General features: G+C 51.7%; 1 protein-coding gene across 7 annotated transcripts in view; it reads left to right on the forward strand.

Annotated features, from left to right (window-relative positions):
* The window catches only part of GTF2H2C (GTF2H2 family member C), a 111,928-nt gene that overhangs the window by 37,705 nt on the left and 52,356 nt on the right, over window positions 1-21,867 (forward strand). For all 7 annotated transcript variants that reach the window (XM_075325157.1, XM_075325158.1, XM_075325154.1 and 4 more), the window contains 4 exons: window positions 1,798-1,888; window positions 2,067-2,154; window positions 2,543-2,650; window positions 15,401-15,464. In XM_075325157.1, the coding sequence (XP_075181272.1) occupies window positions 1,798-1,888; window positions 2,067-2,154; window positions 2,543-2,650; window positions 15,401-15,464 (351 nt within the window). The remainder of the gene's footprint in view (window positions 1-1,797; window positions 1,889-2,066; window positions 2,155-2,542; window positions 2,651-15,400; window positions 15,465-21,867) is intronic.

The raw sequence follows: 21,867 nt of genomic DNA on the forward strand, positions 1-21,867 counted from the left end.
CTAGGTGGCAGCACAGGGAGCACTAGGTGGCAGCACAGGGAGCACTAGGTGGCAGCACAGGGAGCACTAGGTGGCAGCACAGGGAGCACTAGGTGGCAGCACAGGGAGCACTAGGTGGCAGCACAGGGAGCACTAGGTGGCAGCACAGGGAGCACTAGGTGGCAGCACAGAGAGCACTAGGTGGCAGCACAGAGAGCACTAGGTGGCAGCACAGAGAGCACTAGGTGGCAGCACAGAGAGCACTAGGTGGCAGCACAGAGAGCACTAGGTGGCAGCACAAAGAACACTAGGTGGCAGCACAGAGAGCACTAGGTGGCAGCACAAATAACACTAGGTGGCAGCACAAAGAGCAGTGACAGCACTAAAAGGCAGCATGGAGAGCATTAGGTGACAGCACTAGGAGGCAGCAGGGAGAGCACGATGTGGCAGCACTGACAGCACTAGGAGGCTGCACAGATTACACAGCACTCAGGGGTTACACACAGTACTGGGGGGTACACAGCACTTGGGGCAACACATAGTACTAGGGGGTACACAGCACTTGGGGCTATACACAGTACTAGGGGGTACACAGCACTGGATGGGGGGGCAGCGATGGGTTGCATACTCACAGTACAAGGGGAGGAGGAGGAGTCACATAGCACAGGTCCGGGAGGCATGTACAGCAGGAAGGCATCTGCTGCACCTCTTCTGCTATGACTGGTGCACAGCGCGCTGTTTACCCCGCCCTCAAGGTAAACCCTCAGCATGCGAGCACAGTCCCGGGTTCAGTCTAGAATGTATGGGCTGTAGTCAGGTCCCGAAAAGAGCCCGTACATTCTAGTACGGGCTGCAATCAGGATCTGTAAATAGCCCGTACATTCTAGCATCTACCCATAACGCACTGGGATTTTAAAGGGCCGGCGGCTGGCAAAAGCGCAAGTGCCGCTCGAGCACTGGGGTAGCCTGGAATGTGCCCGGGGGCCGCATTAAATGTCATCGCGGGCCGCAGGTTCCCCACCCCTGCTTTAGGCTATGTTCACACACTGCATCTTTTACTGCATTTTTGAAGTCACAAACATGCACTCAAATGCAAGAATTTCCTTCCCCCAGTAAAGTCTAAGCGATTTGCTGTCCACACAGCGCATCTTTTTTTGACTGCATTTTGAAGATGGTAACGTCTAAATCCCAGTGGCCAGAGGGACCTCCACTGATGTCACGCCCATGTGACTAGAAGGGGCGGGGCCTCCACCATCATAGCTGATACCAGGAACATACATTATTCTTTTAAGTCCATGTGGGCATAGAGGTGATTATAATAGAAGCGGGGGTCTCGAGGTAAGACCCCCATATGGGAGGGATGCAGAGGGGGACGAAATCCTCCCCTTGCATGAGTAGAGTGGACAGGAGGAAACCACCACGCCCACTAACCAAGCCGGCCACGCCCACAGGTCTTTTTACCCACTGGGATTTTGCCAAATCTTCTGAAGATGCAGGATATAAATTCTTTTTGCGTTTTTGAGCCCTTCCAGTCAATGGCTTTGACTTAAAAAAACACACTGGGAAAAACATAGTAAAAACTCCATGATTTATTTTTTTTTTTTATGTGTTTCTGCCGTGGGAGCTTTTTTGGGGCCAAAAACGCTGCACATTTTTGTGGTAAAAAAAAGATGCAGCGTGTGCACATAGCCTTATTGCGTGGTTTTGGATTTTTTTTGGGGAGAAGGGGAGACAAAATAGGGTTATCACTATTGAAACTAGAAATTTAGAAATATTAAATATGTTTAGAATTCTTAAAAAAAAAAAATCTTTCTGCAGACACATGCCAGGACACACAAGCCGTGAAATCTTGGTGATTTTTAGCAGTCTGACCACATGTGATCCCTCCAATATATATGATATTATAAAGGTAAGTGATGTGAGTTATGCTATAATATTTTTTTTATAGCTACTTTAATACAGTCTAATTACTTCTGGTTTAGAAAATGTTTAATTTCGTTACTTTTCTAGAGCGAAAAACTGATTTGTTAGATAAAATTGTAAAACTTTTTTCTTACATTATGTTTGTTTTACTCTTTCCCTTTTAGTCCCTGAAAGCTAGCAAAATCAGGGTATCTGTTATAGGGCTTTCTGCGGAGGTCCGAGTCTGCACTGTGCTCACTCGGGAAACTGGAGGTGAGCAATATATATACAGTATATACCTCAGTTATAATGATACAACTGTCAGAGTATTTTTACCTGAAAATTGTCATAATTGGCTTGTCAATTACTATCTGCACATGTTCCCCCAAAAAAGTTATTTTATACAGATGCCAGGGCAGCCGTCTTCTTCGTTAATTCAATTGGAGAACTAATTATATCAGAAATTGACATATTTTAGACATGTGAGAATTGCACTGGGCTAGTGAAATGTATGTGTACAATATTTAAATTACATTTTTTTTTTTTAACATTTATTTCTTATGATTTGTAGTGATTTGCTATTTTTCTTACAATGCTTAACTGTGGATAATATTAGGGGTAATAGTGCACTTATATAAGGGTTTTATGGTTTGTTTACCAGGAGTTTATCATGTCATTTTGGATGAGAGTCACTATAAAGAACTCCTGCTGCACCATGTCTGTCCTCCTCCAGCAAGTACCAGCTCCGAGTGCTCGCTTATACGCATGGGTACGTGTCTACTTATCCCTCCATTGTTGTATATCGGTGGCATGAAAGCATTTTATAAAATAAACCAAGTTCAACTTATTTTTCAATCCTCCCCTGTAGTACACAGCACTTAAAGTGTATTGACTTTTATATTTATTATAAGAATCATGATGCATACGGCTTTTCTTTGTCGCTCCATTGGGAGACCCCAGACAATTGGTGTATAGCTTCTGCCTCCAGAGGCCACACAAAGTATTACACTTTAAAAAGTGTAACCCCTCCCCTCTGCCTATACACCCTCCCGTGCATCACGGGCTCCTCAGTTTTATGCTTTGTGTGGAAGGAGGCACACATCCACTCATGCATTCTCAGATTAGTTGTATCGGTTGGAAGAAAAGTGGGCCCCCGGCATGTTCCCTTCTCACCCCACTACGTCGGTGGTGCTGTTAAGGTTGAGGTACCCATTGTGGGTACAAAGGCCGGAGCCTCATGCCGTCTCCTTCACCATCCCTTAGCGGCTCTGGGAGAAGTGGGATCCTGAGCGGTCATCCATTCACTGGGACCGTGCTCCCTCCGCAGCCCCTGTGGGAATCTGTCGGACAGGAGTTGATTTATCCTCAGGGACCGGGCCCTGCATCACTAAGGTACTCTGTATCCCCATGGGGGATGTGCATGGAGCGCCTTCATCCCGGACGCTGCAGCAGCTGCTTATTTGTGACGGCCGGCGGACTTCCGCGCCGACCGCGCCTGTTTGTCGGCCGCGGTCTTAAATTTAGTCCCCGGCTTCAATTGCGGCCTAGTAGCAAAACTCCCGCCCCCGGGCCTGTCTATCAGGGGTAAGGGCGGGACTGCCGACCTGACGTCGGATGTGAGGGCCGGAGCATCCTGTATGTTTCCTCCCCCCTCACTGATCACTGTGGGGACTCCAGATTCTCGCACTTTTCTAACGCCGCCCACGGCTCCACTCCTCCCCTGAGAGCTCCGGCAGCCATTTCTTTGGCATTCTGCCTGTGGAGGATTTCCTGGAAAGAGCTCTGCAACGCTGGGAGACTTAAGGCAGGGAATCTGGAGGACACACACTCCGTTTTTTAGCGGTCGGTAAGCCACACCGGTCACCCGGTGCTGGTCCCCTTAGGGTGCCGGAATAGATACTATATATATATTTATATTTCTTCGGCGCTCCATTGGGAGACCCAGACGATTGGGTGTATAGCACTGCCTCCGGAGGCCACACAAAGCAATTACACTAAAAAGTGTAAGGCCCCTCCCCTTCTGGCTATACACCCCCAGTGGGATCACTGGCTCACCAGTTTTCTGCTTTGTGCGAAGGAGGTCAGACATCCATGCATAAGCTCCACTGTTCAGTCAGCAGTAGCTGCTGACTATATCGGATGGAAGAAAAGAGGGCCCATACTAGGGCCCCCAGCATGCTCCCTTCTCACCCCACTTGTGGTTTGTAAGGTTGAGGTACCTATTGCTGGTACGGAGGCTGGAGCCCACATGCTGTTTTCCTTCCCCATCCCCCTGAGGGGCTCTGAGGAAGTGGGATCTTTCCGGCCACCAAGCCCTGAGGCCGGGCTCCATCCACAGACCCATAGAACCTGCTGGATGTGGAGCGGGAGTGCCGTTCAGGGACAAGGCCCTGCAACTTTCAGGTACTCTGTGTCCCCGTATGGCAGGCCACGCACACTCCAGGCTTGCTGGGTGTGCTAGTGCGCCGGGGACTGTAGCGCTGTGCGCTGGGCTTATAGTCCCTGCAGATTACTGGGGGACTTTACGTGTGGGGACCGCCGCGCCGACCGCCCCTGGAGCGGCGGCGCAGCTGCGACTTGTAGTGCGCCGGGGACGCGCCGACCGCGCTTTTACGGCGGCGGCGCTTCTAACTTTAGTCCCCGGCTTTTGCGGCCTAGCGCCGCTTCGTTCCCGCCCCCACCCTGTCACTCAGGGACAGGGAGAGACGCTGTTCTATAGCAGCGCCGAGGGCTGGAGCCTTATTTGCATTCTCCAGCCCCCTTTACTAGACACAGTGGGCGCCGGGTTCCCGCTCTTGTCTCGGGCACGCCCTCGGCCCGCCCCTCTCCTCTGGACGCCGGCAGCCATTCCGGCACGCAGAGCGGGAAAACGGAGACACTGAGCTACCAGCACAGGATTCCGGCGCCACACACCCGCTTTTGTGCGGGCGGTAAGCAGCAACTAAAGTGCTGACCCACTAATGCCGAAGTGTCCTGTTGTACTTTTGTACGGTCGCTATTCAGGATGCAGACCTAGAAACAGCAGCAAAAGATCAGGGGTGCTAAAGCACAGACTCTATATGCTGCTTGTCTTGCATGTGCTGCAGTGTCATGTGTCCTTTATGCTTGTATGCTTTACATTGCACTGTAAGGGCTATTCTTGGCTGTCTACCCGCCTAGATGGCTAGACAGCGGCAGCAAACAGCAATGGTGCTAAGGCACAAGCTTTCAATGCTGCTTGGATTGCATGTACTGCAGAGTTTATTTTCATGCTTGTACATTCACTGCATGTCGCTATTCTTGGCTAATGCTCCTTGATGACTAGACAACAGCAGCAGAAAAGCAAGGGTGCTAAGGCACAAGCTTTCAATGCTGCTTGGATTGCATGTGCTGCAGTGGTTATTTTCATGCTTGTATGCTATACATTCACTGTATGTAGCTTTTTCTGGCTAATGCTCCTGAATAACTAGACAACGGCAGCAGAAAAGCAAAGGTGCCAAGGCACAGGCTTTCTATGCTCCTTGTACTGCATGTGCTGAAGTGTTTATTGTACTTCATGCTTGTATGCTATACATTGCACTGTACGGTCGCTATTCTTGGCTAATGCTCCTAGATGGCTAGACAGCAACAGCAAAAAAAGAAAAAAAAAAAAAAAGCATGGGTGCCAAGGCACAGGCTTTCTATGCTGCTTGTACTGCATGCGACTGTTCCAGGACCCCCAGTGTGTACAATTACTCAACGGGGTCTCTGCTACAGGTGGCCAAAAGAACCACCTGTGATCCCTGTCCAGGGACAGGGACGGAGTTGCAGTTTACGCTGATATATTGTCTGTGGCTATGACTAACATCTTACAGACTTTGCAGTCCAGACAGACCTTGGGCAATGTTGATTCAATGCCCCTGGCCACCCTGATTTCGAAACAAATCATGGCTCCAGGAGGGTCCCATGCATCCCAGGGTGCAGGCTCTGACACGGACGACAGTCCCAGACGGCCTAAGCGAGCTCCCTTAGAACGGCCCTCGACTTCATCACAGTACTCTCTGTATGATGATGCAGACGTAGCTGTTCAGGACTCTGATCCTGAGACCGCTCTCAATCCGGATACACCGGATGGTGACGCTATAGTGAATAATCTTATAGCGTCCATCAATGGAAGGTTGGGTATTTCTCCCTCAACTCCTCCAGTGGAGGGGTCAGCTTCACAGCAGAAGAAATCCCTATTTCGGTATCTCAAGCGTATATTGAGTACTTTTCTGGTCACTCTGACTCCAGAGAAGCAGTCCAGGAACACCACGCTTATCCCGATAAGCGTTTCTCCAACCGTATTGAAGATACGCGTTGTCTCTTCCCCCTGACGTGCTCAAGCGCTCCAAGGGTGGATCCCCCAATCTCCAGGCTTGCGGCTAGATCTATAGTTGCAGTGGAAGATGGGACTTCACTTAAAGATGCCATTGACAGACAGATAGCCCTATCGGCGGGTCGGTTGCCCCGGCATTCGCAGCCATAGAGGCACTCCAAGCTATTTCAGCTAGTATTGCGCAGAGGGACGCGGTCACATGTACATCTTGGCCGCAGTAGCGTCCTTCACCTCGCAATGTCGGCATTGCGACTCAAGCTGTTTATGCTGTCCTGGACTCTACGAGCCGTACGTCAGTGGCGTCCGCCAACTCCGTGTTGTTACGCTCCTAGTGTTAAGGGATTGGAGCAGATGCTGCTTCCACAAAAGTGCTTAACCAGATTGCCTTTATCTGGTGACAGACTGTTTCGTGAGCGGTTGGATTAAATCATTCAACTGTCCAAGGGTACGGATTCTTCCTTACCCCAGCTATCAAACAAGACCCATCAGGAGAAGGGACAGTCGAGGTTTCGGTCCTTCCCAGGCTCGGGCACGTCCCAATTGCCCTCGTCCAACAGGACTCAAAAGGCTCAGAGGGGCGCAGGTTCCTGGCGGGCTCAATCACGCCCGGAGAAGGCAGCCGGAGGAACCGCTACCAAGGCGGTTTCCTCATGACTTTCAGCCCTCTCTCTCCGCGTCCGCGGTCGGTGGCAGACTCCCCCGCTTTAGCGACATTTAACTGCCACAGGTCAATGGCCGGTGGGTGAGAGACAGTTTGTCGCAACAACTTCCTCACCGGCCGAGCCGAGGCTCTTCTGCAGGCAGTAGGAGTCGTAATCCCGGTTCCTCCTCAGGAACAAGAGACACTTTTTACTCCGATCTGGTCGGGGTGACAAAATAGGACGACTCCTTCCGTTCCGTTCTGGACCTTAAACTGCTCAACAAGCACGTGAAAACCAGGCGGTTCCGGATGGAATCCCTCCGCTCCGTCATTGCCTCAATGTCTCAAGGAGATTTCCTAGCATCAATAGACATCAGGATGCTTATCTCCACGTGCCGATTGCTCCAGAGCACCGGCGTTTGCTACGATTCGTTATTGAAGACGAGCATCTTCGGTTCGTAGCCCTACCCTTCGGTCTGGCGACAGCCCCACGGGTTTTCACCAAGTTCATGGCAGCAGTGGGACCACTCCCGCACTCTCAGGGTCACCCTGTGATCCCTTACTTAGACCATCTACTTGTCAAGGCACTCTTTTAAGAGGCATGCCAACACAGCCTGAACATGGCGCTGGAGACTTCCCAGAGTTTCGGGTGGGTCCTCAACTTTTCAAAGTTAAACCCAATCGCTGGCATATCTTAGCTTGGGGTTTCACACTCTCTCAGCGATGGTGAAGCTTCCACTGGACAAACAGCGGTCACTACAGACGGGGGTGCAGTCTCTCCTTCAAGGAGACACCTCATCCAGAGGCAGTCCCTTTCACGCAGTTTCATCTGCGTCCACTTCAATAGAACATTCTTCGCTAATGGGAGGGGAAGTCGATGTCCCTACACAGGAACGTCCCCCTTTCTCAGACGATCAAGGACTCTCTTCAGAGGAGTCCACTCTTCAGATCAATTGTCTGGAGCTCTGGGCAGTGCATATGGCCCTGCAAGACTTCCTGCAGTGGCTGGAAGGCAAACAGATCCGAATTCAGTCGGACAATCCACAGCGGTGGCATACATCAACCACCAAGGCGGACTACGCAGTCGGCGAGCCTCCCAGGAAGTCCGCCGGATTCTGCTAGGGGTGGAAAACAGAGCATACACCATATCCGCAGTTCACATCCCGGGCGTAGAAAACTGGGAAGCAGACTTCCTCAGTCACCAGGGCGTGGACGCAGGAGAATGGTCTCTGCACCCGGACGGGTTTCACGAATCGGCACAACAGCAAGGTCCCGGTTTTCATGACGATCAAAGAGCTCTGGCGACAGGCATCTCACGGTCGGTCAACCGTGGGCACTACCAGACCGGCCAGACTTACTGTCCCAAGGGCCGTTTTTCCATCTGAATTCTACGGCCCTGAACCTACTGTGTGGCCATTGCGTCCTAGATCCTAGTGTCCTCAGGATTATCCCACGGGGTCGTTGCCACCATGAGACAGGCTATGAAGCCAACGTCTGCTAAGATCTACCACGGAAGTGGAAGATTTTCTTTTACTGGTGCTCTGTACAAGGAGTGTCCCCCTGGCCATTGGCATTGCCTACTTTTCTTTCCTTCCTGCAATCTGGGTTGGAAAAGGGCTTGTCGCTCGGCTCCCTTAAAGGGCAAGTCTCGGCGCAATTGGTGTTTTTTTCAGAAGCGTCTAGCACGACGTCCGCAGGTACGCACGTTCCTGCAGGGGGTTTGGTCATATCGTCCCCCCGTACGAGCGGCCGTTAGATCCATGGGATCTGAACTGGGTACTAGTTGCTCTCCAGAAGCCGCCTTTCGAGTCTCTGACGGATGTTTCACTCTCTCGACTATCACGGAAAGTGGCCTTTCTGGTAGCGATCACGTCTCTTTGGAGAGTGTCTGAGCTAGCAGCGCTGTCATCCAAGGCTCCCTTCCTGGTGGTCCACCAGGACAAGGTAGTGCTGCGCCCCATTCAGGAGTTTCTCCCTAAGGTAGTATCCTCGTTTCATATTAATCAGGATATCTCCTTACCTTCTTTTTGTCCTCATCCGGTTCACCGGTATGAAAAGGATTTACATTTGTTAGATCTGGTGAGAGCACTCAGAATCTACATTTCCCGCACGGCGCCCCTGCGCCGCTCTGATGCACTCTTTGTCCTTGTCGCTGGCCAGCGCAAGGGGTCGCAGGCTTCCAAAGCCACCCTGGCTCGATGGATCAAAGAACCAATTCTTGAAGCCTACCGTTCTGCTGGGCTTCCGGTTCCATCAGGGCTGAAGGCCCATTCTACCAGAGCCGTGGGTGCGTCCTGGGCATTACGACACCAGGCTACGGCTCAACAGGTGTGCCAGGCAGCTACCTGGTCGAGTCTGCACACTTTCACCAAACATTATCAGGTGCATACCTATGCTTCGGCGGACGCCAGCCTAGGTAGAAGAGTCCTGCAGGCGGCAGTTGCCTCCCCGTAGGGGAGGGCTGTCTTTGCAGCTCTAACATGAGGTATTCTGTACCCACCCAGGGACAGCTTTTGGACGTCCCAATCGTCTGGGTCTCCCAATGGAGCGCCGAAGAAGAAGGGAATTTTGTTACTTACCGTAAATTCCTTTTCTTCTAGCTCCTATTGGGAGACCCAGCACCCGCCCTGTTGTCCTTCGGGATTTTTGGTGGTTTTTCGGGTACACATGTTGTTCATGTTGAATGGTTTTTCAGTTCTCCGACGTTACTTCGGAGTGAATTTGTTTAAACCAGTTATTGGCTTTCCTCCTTCTTGCTTTTGCACTAAAACTGGTGAGCCAGTGATCCCACTGGGGGTGTATAGCCAGAAGGGGAGGGGCCTTACACTTTTTAGTGTAATTGCTTTGTGTGGCCTCCGGAGGCAGTGCTATACACCCAATCGTCTGGGTCTCCCAATAGGAGCTAGAAGAAAAGGAATTTACGGTAAGTAACAAAATTCCCTTCATTTCTGTTCGGTCGGGCTGTATACCCTTCCCATATACCCTCAGTGATCACTCTCCTAGGAGACAACAGCATGTCGTCCACAAGGAGCACGGGTGCCAAGGCACAGGGTTATTTTGCGACCTGTACCTCTTGTGCGGCCAAGTTACCTGCGGGTTCCACCTACCCTCACTGTGAGCAATGCTCAACCCCTGTTTTGCTTCCTCAACCGGAGCCTCGGTCACTAGTGGGCCCCTCGGCTCAGGTAGAACCCCTTGCTCCCCCTGTCCAGGCGGCAGGGACAGAGTTTGCAGTTTTTGCTGAAAAACTCTCTGAGTCACTCTCTCAATCCATGGCTCAGTCTATGGACAAATGGTCTGCCAAGCTGCTTGAAGCTTTGCAGTCCAGACCGGTCCTTACACAGGCCCCGGGCCCTGTTGGATCTTCACCTCCAGGCCCCTCTCTGTCCGCGCCGCAGCACGTTCCCAGGGGGGGCCCTAGGTCTCACGTGGAGGACTCCGGCCCGGACCACAGTCCCAGACCGGCTAAGCGGGCCCGCTGGGAATCTTCCCCGACTTCTTCACGCTGCTCGGGTTCCCAGCGTGAGGACTCTCTGGAGGACGAGACTGACGTTGCTCTCAATCTTGATACACCTGAAGGGGACGCCATAGTAAATGACCTTATCTCGTCCATCAACCAGGTGTTAGATATCTCTCCCCCGCCGCCACCTGTAGAGGAGTCGACTTCTCAGCAGGAGAAACACCAGTTTCGGTTCCCTAAACGTACACGGAGTGCGTTTTTCGATCACTCTAACTTCAGAGATGCTGTCCAGAAGCCCAGAGCGGTTCCGGACAAGCGCTTTACTAAGCGCCTTACTGACACACGTTACCCCTTCCCCTCTGACGTTGTTAAGGGTTGGGCTCAATGTCCCAAGGTGGATCCCCCAGTCTCTAGATTGGCGGCTAGATTTGTGGTATCGGTTGCAGATGGATCATCGCTAAAGGATGCCACTGACAGGCAGATAGAGCTCCTGGTGAAATCCATCTATGAAGCCACGGGCGCGTCTTTTGTCCCGGCCTTTGCAGCCGTGTGGGCACTACAAGCTATCTCAGCTTGTCTGGCTGAGATTAATGTGGTCACACGTAATTCTGCTCCGCAGGTTGCGTCTTTGACTTCTCAGGCGTCAGCTTTTTCTTCCTACGCCATGAACGCAGTTTTAGACTCTGCTAGCCGAACAGCGGTGGCATCCGCTAACTCTGTGGCAGTCCGCAGGGCCATGTGGCTGCGCGAATGGAAGGCAGACTCGGCTTCCAAGAGGTTCTTAACCGGTTTGCCGTTTGCTGGCGACCGCTTGTTTGGTGATCGATTGGATGAGATTATTAAGGAATCCAAGGGAAAGGACTCCTCCTTACCCCAGTCCAAACCAAAGAGACCTCAGCAACGGAAAATACAATCGAGGTTTCGGTCCTTTCGTCCCTCCGCCAAGCCCCAATCCTCTTCGTCCAGCAGGCCGGAGAAAGGCCAGAGGAACTCCTATGCGTGGCGGTCCAAGTCACGCCCCCAAAAAGGCCGCAGGATGCACTGCTTCCAAGGCGGCCTCCTCATGACTCTCGGCATCCCCGAACCGCATCCTCGGTCGGTGGCAGGCTCTCCCGCTTTTGCGACGCCTGGTGGCCACATGTTCAAGACCGATGGGTGAGAGACATTCTGTCTCACGGTTACAGGATAGAGTTCAGCTCTCGTCCCCCGACTCGTTTCTTCAGAACATCTCCGCCCCCCGAGCGAGCCGATGCACTTTTTCAGGCGGTGAACGCTCTGAAGACAGAAGGAGTTGTGATCCCTGTTCCCCTCCAGGAACATGGTCGCGGCTTTTACTCCAACTTGTTTGTGGTGCCAAAGAAAGACGGATCGTTCCGTCCCGTTCTGGACCTCAAACTGCTCAGCAGACATGTGAGCACCAGACGGTTTCGGATGGAATCTCTCCGCTCTGTCATCGCTTCGATGTCACAAGGAGACTTCCTAGCATCGATCGACATCAAGGATGCTTATCTCCATGTGCCGATCGCACCCGAACATCAACGCTTTTTGCGTTTCGCCATCGGGGACGAACACCTTCAGTTCGTGGCATTGCCTTTCGGCCTGGCGACAGCCCCACGGGTGTTCACCAAGGTCATGGCATCTGTTGTGGCGGTCCTACACTCTCAGGGCCACTCGGTGATTCCCTACTTAGACGATCTTCTGGTCAGGGCACCCTCTCAGATGGCGTGTCAAAAGAGCCTTTCCGTCGCTCTGGCGACTCTCCAGCAGTTCGGGTGGATCATCAACTTCCCAAAATCCAAGTTGACACCGACCCAATCACTGACGTACCTTGGGTTGGAGTTTCATACTCAGTCAGCAGTAGTCATGCTACCGCTGGACAAACAGCTTTCGCTGCAGGCAGGGGTGCAATCTCTTCTTCGGGGTCAGTCACACCCCTTGAGGCGCCTCATGCACTTCCTGGGGAAGATGGTGGCAGCGATGGAGGCAGTGCCCTTCGCGCAATTCCATCTGCGGCCACTCCAGTGGGACATTCTCCGCAAATGGGACAGGAGGTCGACTTCACTCGACAGGAACGTCTCTCTTTCCCCTGCAACCAAGACGTCACTTCAGTGGTGGCTCCTTCCCAACTCACTATCGCAGGGAAAATCCTTCCTACCCCCCACCTGGGCTGTGGTCACGACGGACGCGAGCCTGTCAGGGTGGGGGGGCGGTTTTTCTCCACCACAGGGCTCAGGGAACCTGGACTCCAATAGAGTCATCCCTTCAGATCAATATTCTGGAGATAAGGGCAGTGTATCTAGCCCTCTTGGCCTTTCATCGGTGGCTGGAGGGCAGGCAGATCCGGATCCAGTCGGACAACGCCACTGCCGTCGCATACATCAACCACCAAGGCGGCACTCGCAGTCGTCAAGCCTTCCAGGAAGTCCGATGAATTCTGCAGTGGGTGGAAGCCACAGCTTCCACCATCTCCGCAGTTCACATCCCGGGCGTAGAAAACTGGGAAGCAGATTTTCTCAGCCGACAGGGCATGGACGCGGGGGAATGGTCTCTTCACCCAGACGTGTTTCGAGAGATCTGTCGCCGCTGGGGAACGCCGGACGTCGATCTCATGGCGTCACGGCACAACAACAAAGTCCCGGCATTCATGGCCCGGTCTCAAGATCACAGAGCTCTGGCGGCGGACGCATTAGTTCAGGATTGGTCGCAGTTTCGACTGCCCTATGTATTTCCTCCTCTGGCGATGCTGCCCAGAGTGCTGCGCAAAATCAGGTCCGACTGTCGTCGCGCCATTCTCGTCGCCCCAGATTGGCCGAGGCGGTCATGGTACCCGGATCTGTGGCATCTCACGGTGGGTCAACCGTGGGCGCTCCCAGACCGCCCAGACTTGCTGTCTCAAGGGCCGTTTTTCCATCTGAATTCTGCGGCCCTCAACCTGACTGTGTGGCCATTGAGTCCTGGCTCCTAGCGTCCTCAGGATTATCTCAAGATGTCATTGCCACTATGAGACAGGCCAGGAAACCAACGTCCGCCAAGATCTATCACAGGTCTTGGAGGATCTTCTTATCCTGGTGCTCTGATAAGGGTTTTACTCCCTGGCCCTTTGCCTTACCCACTTTTCTTTCATTCCTTCAATCCGGAATGGACAAGGGTTTGTCCCTCGGCTCTCTCAAGGGACAAGTATCGGCGCTATCAGTATTTTTTCAAAAGCGTCTAGCCAGGCTTCCGCAGGTCCGCACGTTCCTGCAGGGAGTTTGCCACATAGTCCCACCTTACAAGCGTCCGCTGGAACCCTGGGACCTTAACAGGGTGCTAACGGCTCTTCAGAAACCACCTTTCAAGCCGCTGCGGGATGTCTCTTTATCACGTCTTTCGCAGAAGGTGGAATTTCTAGTGGCAGTTACATCGCTCCGTAGAGTGTCGGAGCTGGCAGCGCTGTCATGCAAAGCCCCCTTCCTGGTTTTTCACCAGGATAAGGTGGTTCTGCGTCCGGTCCCGGAATTTCTCCCTAAGGTGGTATCACCTTTTCATCTCAATCAGGATATCTCCTTACCTTCATTTTGCCCTCATCCAGTTCACCAATGTGAAAAGGATTTGCACTCGTTAGATCTGGTCAGAGCACTCCGGCTCTACGTGTCTCGCACGGCGCCCCTGCGCCGTTCAGATGCGCTCTTTGTCCTTGTTGCTGGCCAGCGTAAGGGTTCGCAGGCTTCCAAGTCAACCTTGGCTCGGTGGATCAAGGAACCGATTCTTGAAGCCTACCGTTCTTCTGGGCTTCCGCTTCCTTTGGGGCTGAAAGCCCATTCTACCAGAGCCGTGGGTGCGTCCTGGGCATTGCGGCACCGGGCTACGGCTCAGCAGGTGTGTCAGGCAGCTACCTGGTCTAGTCTGCACACTTTCACGAAACACTATCAGGTGCATACCTATGCTTCGGCAGACGCCAGTCTAGGTAGGCGAGTCCTTCAGGCGGTGGTTGCCCACCTGTAAGAGGGGGTCGTTTTCGGCTCTTTTTATCGAGGTATTCTTTTACCCACCCAGGGACTGCTTTTGGACGTCCCAATTGTCTGGGTCTCCCAATGGAGCGACAAAGAAGAAGGGAATTTTGTTTACTTACCGTAAATTCCTTTTCTTCTAGCTCCTATTGGGAGACCCAGCACCCGCCCCTGTTCCCTTCGGGCTGTTTGTTCTTTTGTGTACACATGTTGTTCATGTTGAATTGTTCTTTTGGTTCATGGTTTTCAGTTCTCCGAACATCCTTCGGATTGAATTTACCTTAGACCAATTTATAAGTTTCCTCCTTCCTGCTTTTGCACCAAAACTGAGGAGCCCGTGATGCACGGGAGGGTGTATAGGCAGAGGGGAGGGGTTACACTTTTTAAAGTGTAATACTTTGTGTGGCCTCCGGAGGCAGAAGCTATACACCCAATTGTCTGGGTCTCCCAATAGGAGCTAGAAGAAAAGGAATTTACGGTAAGTAAACAAAATTCCCTTCTTTTACAGGTTTAAGGCACTATTCACATCACGTCTGAGCTGATTGAGCACTCCTGCTCTTCAGCCTTAGGCGATTTTAATTCTTCATTTGCAGGTTCCTGCCCGCCCATAATTTGGAGGGGTTTTTTTTTAACCCAAAGGGAGGCATTAGAGTAGGCAGGGACCCAACAATAAGAGGTCGCCTTGGGCTGTTGGGCTCACATAAAATCTGGCCATTTTTGTGAACTAAGCATCTCAATTTTTACATGTTTTCCATAGCAGTAATGCAAGTCTATATTCCCATACTCATTGTTCCACATATCTTAGCACTACAGTGTGCAACTGTCTCCTTTTTGGAACTTTCCATCTGACATATGCACCAGATGCTATTTATAGTACGTTTACATATTGTATAAGGATAGGTAGTGATGGCATTTTGCTAGAATTTCCCATGAATAAAATATAGGAGCAATCAAGTGACCCCTGTATTGGGAGTCAGGTGGAGATGGATGTAGGCTGAAGAATTGCTCATCCGACAACTATCTAGTGTGTTTGTGTTTGTGTGTGTGTTTATTCTGACCATGCATCATTTTTTATCTTTCCATTTTTATATCAGGCTTCCCTCAGCATGCAATGGGTTCTCTCTCGGATCAAGATGCAAAACCATCATTTAGCATGGCGTAAGTACAAGTCCTCGCTTTGTTTAACAAAACAACTTAAGGAGATGCTGATTTAACTTTGATTTTTTTTTCCCAATGGTTTTAACACCTACAATGCGTGAAAGCAATTTGTTAAAAACGTTGAAAATCCGCTCAAGTGACCAAAACGCAACACAAGAACTTTTTATTTTTCAATCTCTGTACCTATATGTGGGCATATGTTATTGGATGTATTGGATGGTGAACTGTATTTTTAGTGGTGCTATTTTGATGTACGTATAACTCTAAGTTCCATTAACTTTTTCTATGGTGGAAATTAAAAAAATAGTGTTTCGTGCTTTTATTATATTCTTCTCCTTCTTCCTTCCTTTCTTTCTTCATCCTTCCTTCTTCTTGCTTCTTCTACTTCCACAGTGCTGTTTAAATGAGGTGGTGACATGATTACGGTGATACTAAATCTCGTTAAGTTAAATATATACAGTATATAGTGGAACCTTGGATTAAGAGTAACTTGGTTTGAGAGCGTTTTGCAAGACCAGCAAAGCTTTTTAAAAATATGTAACTTGGTTTAAGAGCAATGCTTTGCAATAAGAGCAAATACTCACCGTGCACACTTCCGGTTCTGTCCTTTAACCACTCTCTAACCCGCTCTAGAGGTAATTTTCTGTACATATGTACTGTATACAATATACCATTGTACAGTACAGTATATACTATATAGCATGTTTATCAATTTGTATTCGTGAAGACAATATTGCAGTTTCTTTCTGCTAACCAGTACAGCACATTGCTTGTACTGTACCTCCCACACACCATCAATTCTAATGTAAGCTAACATGGAGTTTAATTTTTGTTTTCTTCAGCGCTCTATTGGGAGACCCAGACGATTGGGGTATAGCTACTGCCCTCCGGAGGCCACACAAAGCACTACACTAAAAAGTGCAAGGCCCCTCCCCTTCTGGCTATACCCCCCCGTGATATCACGGGTTCTCCAGTTTTAGCTTTGTGTGCGAAGGAGGTCAGACATCCATGCATAGCTCCACAGATTTTAGTCAGCAGTAGCTGCTGACTATGTCGGATGGAAGAAAAGAGGGCCCATATAGGGCCCCCAGCATGCTCCCTTCTCACCCGTGGATGGTGTTGTAAGGTTGAGGTACTTATTGCTAGTACAGAGGCCGGAGCCCACATGCTGTTTTCCTTCCCCATCCCCATGAGGGGCTCTGGGTGAAGTGGGATCTTACCGGTCTCCAGGCACAGAGACCGAGCTCCATCCACAGACCCAAAAGAACCTGCTGGACATGGAGCTGAGTATCGTCAGGGACAGGGCCCTGCTACATCAAGGTACTCTGTGTCCCCGGGCAAGCGCGCACACACACACCAGCATTGCTGGGAGTGTTAGTGCGCCGGGGACAACAGCGCGGAGCGCTGGTGCTATTATTCACTGCAGCTTTGCTGAGTGAATTTATGTATTGAAAACGGCCGCGCCGGCCGCTGCTGATTGTTTTTTACATTGTGGCGCGGCTGGGACTTGTGGTGCGCCGGGGGACTTCGGCGTCGGCCGTGCACATAGGACGGCCGCGCTTATTACTCGAGTCCCCGGCTTTGCGGCCTAGCTTTCGTTTCGTTCCCGCCCCAGCCCTGCCAGTCAGAGGAGGGGCGGGACGCTGTACAGAAGCTCAGCGCAGGGAGCTGGAGTCTGCTTTGCATTCTCCAGCCCCCTCTCACTGAACACAGTGAGACGCCGGGTTCCCGCTCTTGGCTGGGGCTCGCCCACGGCCCGCCCCTCTGCACAGGACGGGGAAGAGAAGCCGGCAGCCATTATGGTTTCCACTCTGGGAGAACGGAACCAGTCACAGGTTTTTGGGCGAACTCGCACCCGCTCTTGTGCGGGCGGTAAGCAGTACTGACACCACTAATGCTGAAGTGGGCTTTTGGGCTGTGTGCTGATATGCTATGCACTGTACTGTACTGTCGCTATTCTGGGCAACAGCAGCAAATAAGCAATGCTGCTGAGGCACAAGCTTTCAATGCTTCGTCGTTTGCATGTGCTGCAGTGTTTACTGTCAGATTGGGCAACAGCAGCAGTAGAGCAATTTGTGCTAAGGCACAAGCTTTCAATGCTGCTTCGCTTGCATGTGCTGCACGGTTTATTGTTATGCTATACATTCACTGTATGTCGCTATTCTTGGCTAATGCGCCCAGATAAACAGACAAAAGCAGCAGTAGAGCAATGGTGCTACGGCACAAGTTTTCAATGCTGCTTGACTTGCATGGGCTGCAGTGTTTACTGTCATGCTGTATGCTATACATTCACTGTATGTCGCTATCCTTGGCTAATGTTCCTGGATAAATAGACAACAGCAGCAGAAAGGCTAGGGTGCTAACGCGCAAGCTTTCAATGCTGCTTGGATTGCATGGGCTGCAGTGTTTACTGTCAGGCTTGTATGCTATACATTCACTGTATGTCGCTATCCTTGTCTCATGCTCCTAGATAAATAGACAACAGCAGCAGAAGAGCAAATGTGCCAAGCCACAAGTTTTCAATGCTGCGTGTACTACATGTACTGAAGTGTTTATTTGTACTTCATGCTTGTATGACTATTCACTGTACGGTCGCTATCCTCGGCTAGGCTCTTAGATAGCTAGACAACAACAGCAGAAAAAGACAAGTTGCCAATGCACGGGCTTTCTATGCTGCTTGTACTGCATGTCATACGGTTCCAGGACCCCCAGTGCGTGCAATAGCTCAACCGGGGTCTCTGCTATATGTGGCCAAAAGAACCGCCTGTGATCTCTGTCCAGAGACAGGGACGAAGTTGCAGTTTTTCCGCTGATATATTGTCTGTGACTATGACTGACATCTTACAGACTTTGCACCCCAAGCAGACCGTGGGCAATATGGTTGCAATGACCCTGGCCGCCCTGATTTGGAGCATCTCAAGGCGCCAGAGTGATTCCAGGCATCCCAGAGAGCAGGCATCCGACACGGTCGACAGTCCCAGATGGCCTAAGCGGGCTCGCTGGCATTAGCCCTCGACTACATCACTGGGCAAGGTCCCAGCTGGAGTACTCTCTGTACGATGAGGCAGACGTAGCTGTTCAGGACTCTGATCCTGAGACCGCTCTCAATCCGGATACACCGGATGGTGACGCTATAGTGAATAATCTTATTGCGTCCATCAACGAAAGGTTGGGTATTTCTCCCTCAACTCCTCCAGTGGAGGGGTCAGCTTCACAGCAAGAGAAATCTCTATATATTGAGTACTTGTTTAGCACTCTGACTCCAGAGACGCAGTCCAGAAACGACACGCTTATCACGATAAGCGTTTCTCCGACCGTATTAATGAGACACGTGTCGCTCCCCCTGACGTGGTCAAGCGCTAGACCCAGTATCCAAATGTGGATCCCCCAATCTCCATGCTTGCAGCTAGATCTATAGTTGTAGTGGTGGATAGGACTTCACTTCAAAAGGCCATTGACAGGCAGATTGGCCTCTGGTTGCAATCTGTCTATGAAGCTATCGGCAGGTCGGCTGCTCCGGCAGTCGCAGCCGTGAAGGCACTCCAAGCTATTTCAGCTAGTATTGCGCAGAGGGTCGCTGTCACAGGTACTCTCGGTCCCAGCAGCGTCTTTAACTCGCAATGTCGGCATGGCGAATCATGCTGTTATTGCTGTCCGAGACTCTACGAGCCGGACGTCAGTGGCATCCGCCAACTCCGTGTTTTTACGCAGAGGCTAGTAGTTGAGAGATTGGAACAGAGGCTGCTTCCAACGAAGTGCTTAACCAGGTTGCCTTTATCTGGTGATAGTCTGTTGGTAAGGGTTGAATGAAATCATTCAACTATCCAAGACGACTCAAAAAGCCCAGAAGGGCATAGATTCCTAGCGGGCTCAATTCACGCCCGGGGAAGGCAGCCGGAGGATCCGCTACCAAAGCGTTTTCCTCATAATTTTCAGCCCTCTCACTCCGCAACCGCGGGGGGGCAGACTCCCCCGCTTTAGCGGCATTTACCTACCGCAGGTTGAGGGCCTGTGAGTGAGAGTCAGTTTGTTTTCAAACTACCGCACCGACCGAGCCGAGGCTCTTCTGCAGGCGGAATGAGCGGTAATCCCTGTTCCTCTTCAGGAACCAGATACGCATTTTGCCCCGACCTGGTCGTGGTGCCAAAATAGGACGGCTCCTTCCGTCCCGTTCTGGACTTTATACTGCTTAACGAGCACGTGAAAACCAGGCGGTTCCGGATGGCATCACTCCGCTCCGTCATTGCCTCTCTGTCTCAAGGAGTTTTCCTAGCTTCAATAGACATCAGGATGCTTATCTACACGTGCCGATTGCTCCGAGGCACCGGCGTTGGCTACGATTCGTTATTAAAGACGAGAATATTTCGTTTCGCAGCCATACCCTTTGGCTGGCGACAGCCCCACGGGTGTTCACCAAGTTCGTGGCAGCAGAGGGAGCAGTCCCGCGCTCTCACGGTCACTCTGTGATCCTTTACTTGGGCAATCTACTGGTCAAGGCACTCTCCTTTACAAGCATGCCAACACAACCTGAACATGGCGCTGGACCCTTCCCAGAGTTTCGGGTGGGTCTTCAACTTTTCAAGGTTGAACCCAATCGCTGGCATCTCCTGGAGAGTTTTCACACTCTCTCAGCGACAGTGAAGCTTCCGCTGGACAAACAGCGTTCACTACAGACGAGGGGACAGTCTCTCCTTCAAGGAGGCGCCTCATCCAGAGGCGAGTTTTAGCTTTTCCAGACGGTCAAAGACCATCTTCAGAGGAGTCCACTCTTCAACTCAGTGGTCTGGAGCTCTGGGCAGTGTATCTTGCACTGCAAGCCTTCCTGCAGTGGCTGGAATGCAAATAGATCCGAATTCAGTCGGACTATCCACAGCGGTGGCATACACCAACCACCAAGGCGGACTACGCAGTCGACAAGACTCCCAAGAGGTCCGGCGGATTCTGCTATGGGTAGAAGACAGAGCATACACCATATCAGCTGTTCACATCCCGGGCGTACGACACTAGGAAGCAGACTTCCTCAGTCGCCAGGGCGTGGACGCAGGGGAATGGGCTCTGCACCCGTTTGTTTGCAAGAATTCTGTAGACGCAGGATGAAGACGGACGTCGACGTCATGGCTTCTCGGCAACAACAAGGTCCCGATTTTCATGACGCGGTCTTACGATCAAAGAGCTCTGGCGACAGGCGCCTTGGCTCAGGATTGGTCACAGTTCCAGCTACCGATTGCTGCCACACCATCCTCGTCGCCCCAGACTGGCCGGGGAGGTCGTGGTACCGTGATCTGTGGCATCTCACCGTCGGTCGACCGTGAGCACGACGTCATTGCCACCATGAGACGGGCTAGCCAGCCGCGGTCTGCCAAGATCTACCACAACTCGTGGAAGATATTCTTATCTTAGTGTTCTGCTCAGGGAGGGTCTCCCTGGCCATCGGCATTGCCTACTTTGCCTTCCCTCCTGCAATCTGGTTGGGAAAGAGGTTGGTCGCTCGGCTCCCTTTAAGGGCAAGTCTCGGCACTATCCGTGTTCTTTTCAGAAGCGTCTAGCACGTCTTCCTAAGGTGCGCACGTTACTACAGGGGGTTTGTCATATTGTGCCCCCGTACAAGCGGCCGTTAGATCCATGGGATCTGAACAGGGTACTAGTTGCTCTCCAGAAGCCGCATTTCGAGCCTCTGAGGGAAGTTTCCCTTTCGCGCCTGTCACAGAAAGTGGCCTTTCTGGTTGCGATCACGTCGCTTCGGCGAGTGGCTAAGCTGGCGGCTCTGTCATTCAAGGCTCCCTTCCTAGTGTTCCACCGGGACAAGGTAGTGCTGCGCCCTATTCAGGAGTTTCTCCCTAAGGTTGTATCCGCGTTTCTTCTTAATCGGGATATACCCTTTCCTTCCTTTTGTTCTCATCCGGTTCTCCGGTATGAAAAGGATTTACAGTTGTTAGTTCTGGTGAGAGCACTCAGAATCTACATTTCCCGCACGGCGCCCATGCGCCGCTCTGATGCATTTTTTGTCCTTGTCGCTGGTACGCGCAAGGGGTTGCAGGTTTCTAAAGCCACCATGGCTCGATGGATCAAAGAACCAATTCTTGAAGACTACCGTTCTGCGGGGCTTCCGGTTCCTTCAGGGCTGAAGGTCCATTCTACCAGAGCCGTAGGTGCGTTTTGGGCATTACGACACCAGGCTACGGCTCAACAGGTGTGCCAGGCAGCTACCTGGTCGAGCCTGCACATTTTTCACCAAACATTATCAGGTGCATACCTATGCTTCGGCGGACGCCAGCCTAGGTAGAAGAGCCTTGCAGGTGGCAGTGGCTTCCCCATAGGGGAGGGCTGTCTTGCAGCTCTAACATGAGGTATTTCTTTACCCACCCAGGGACAGCTTTTGGACGTCCCAATCGTCTGGGTCTCC

Source organism: Anomaloglossus baeobatrachus, chromosome 1 (genome assembly GCF_048569485.1).
Source record: "Anomaloglossus baeobatrachus isolate aAnoBae1 chromosome 1, aAnoBae1.hap1, whole genome shotgun sequence".
Classification (NCBI taxonomy): domain Eukaryota; kingdom Metazoa; phylum Chordata; class Amphibia; order Anura; family Aromobatidae; genus Anomaloglossus; species Anomaloglossus baeobatrachus.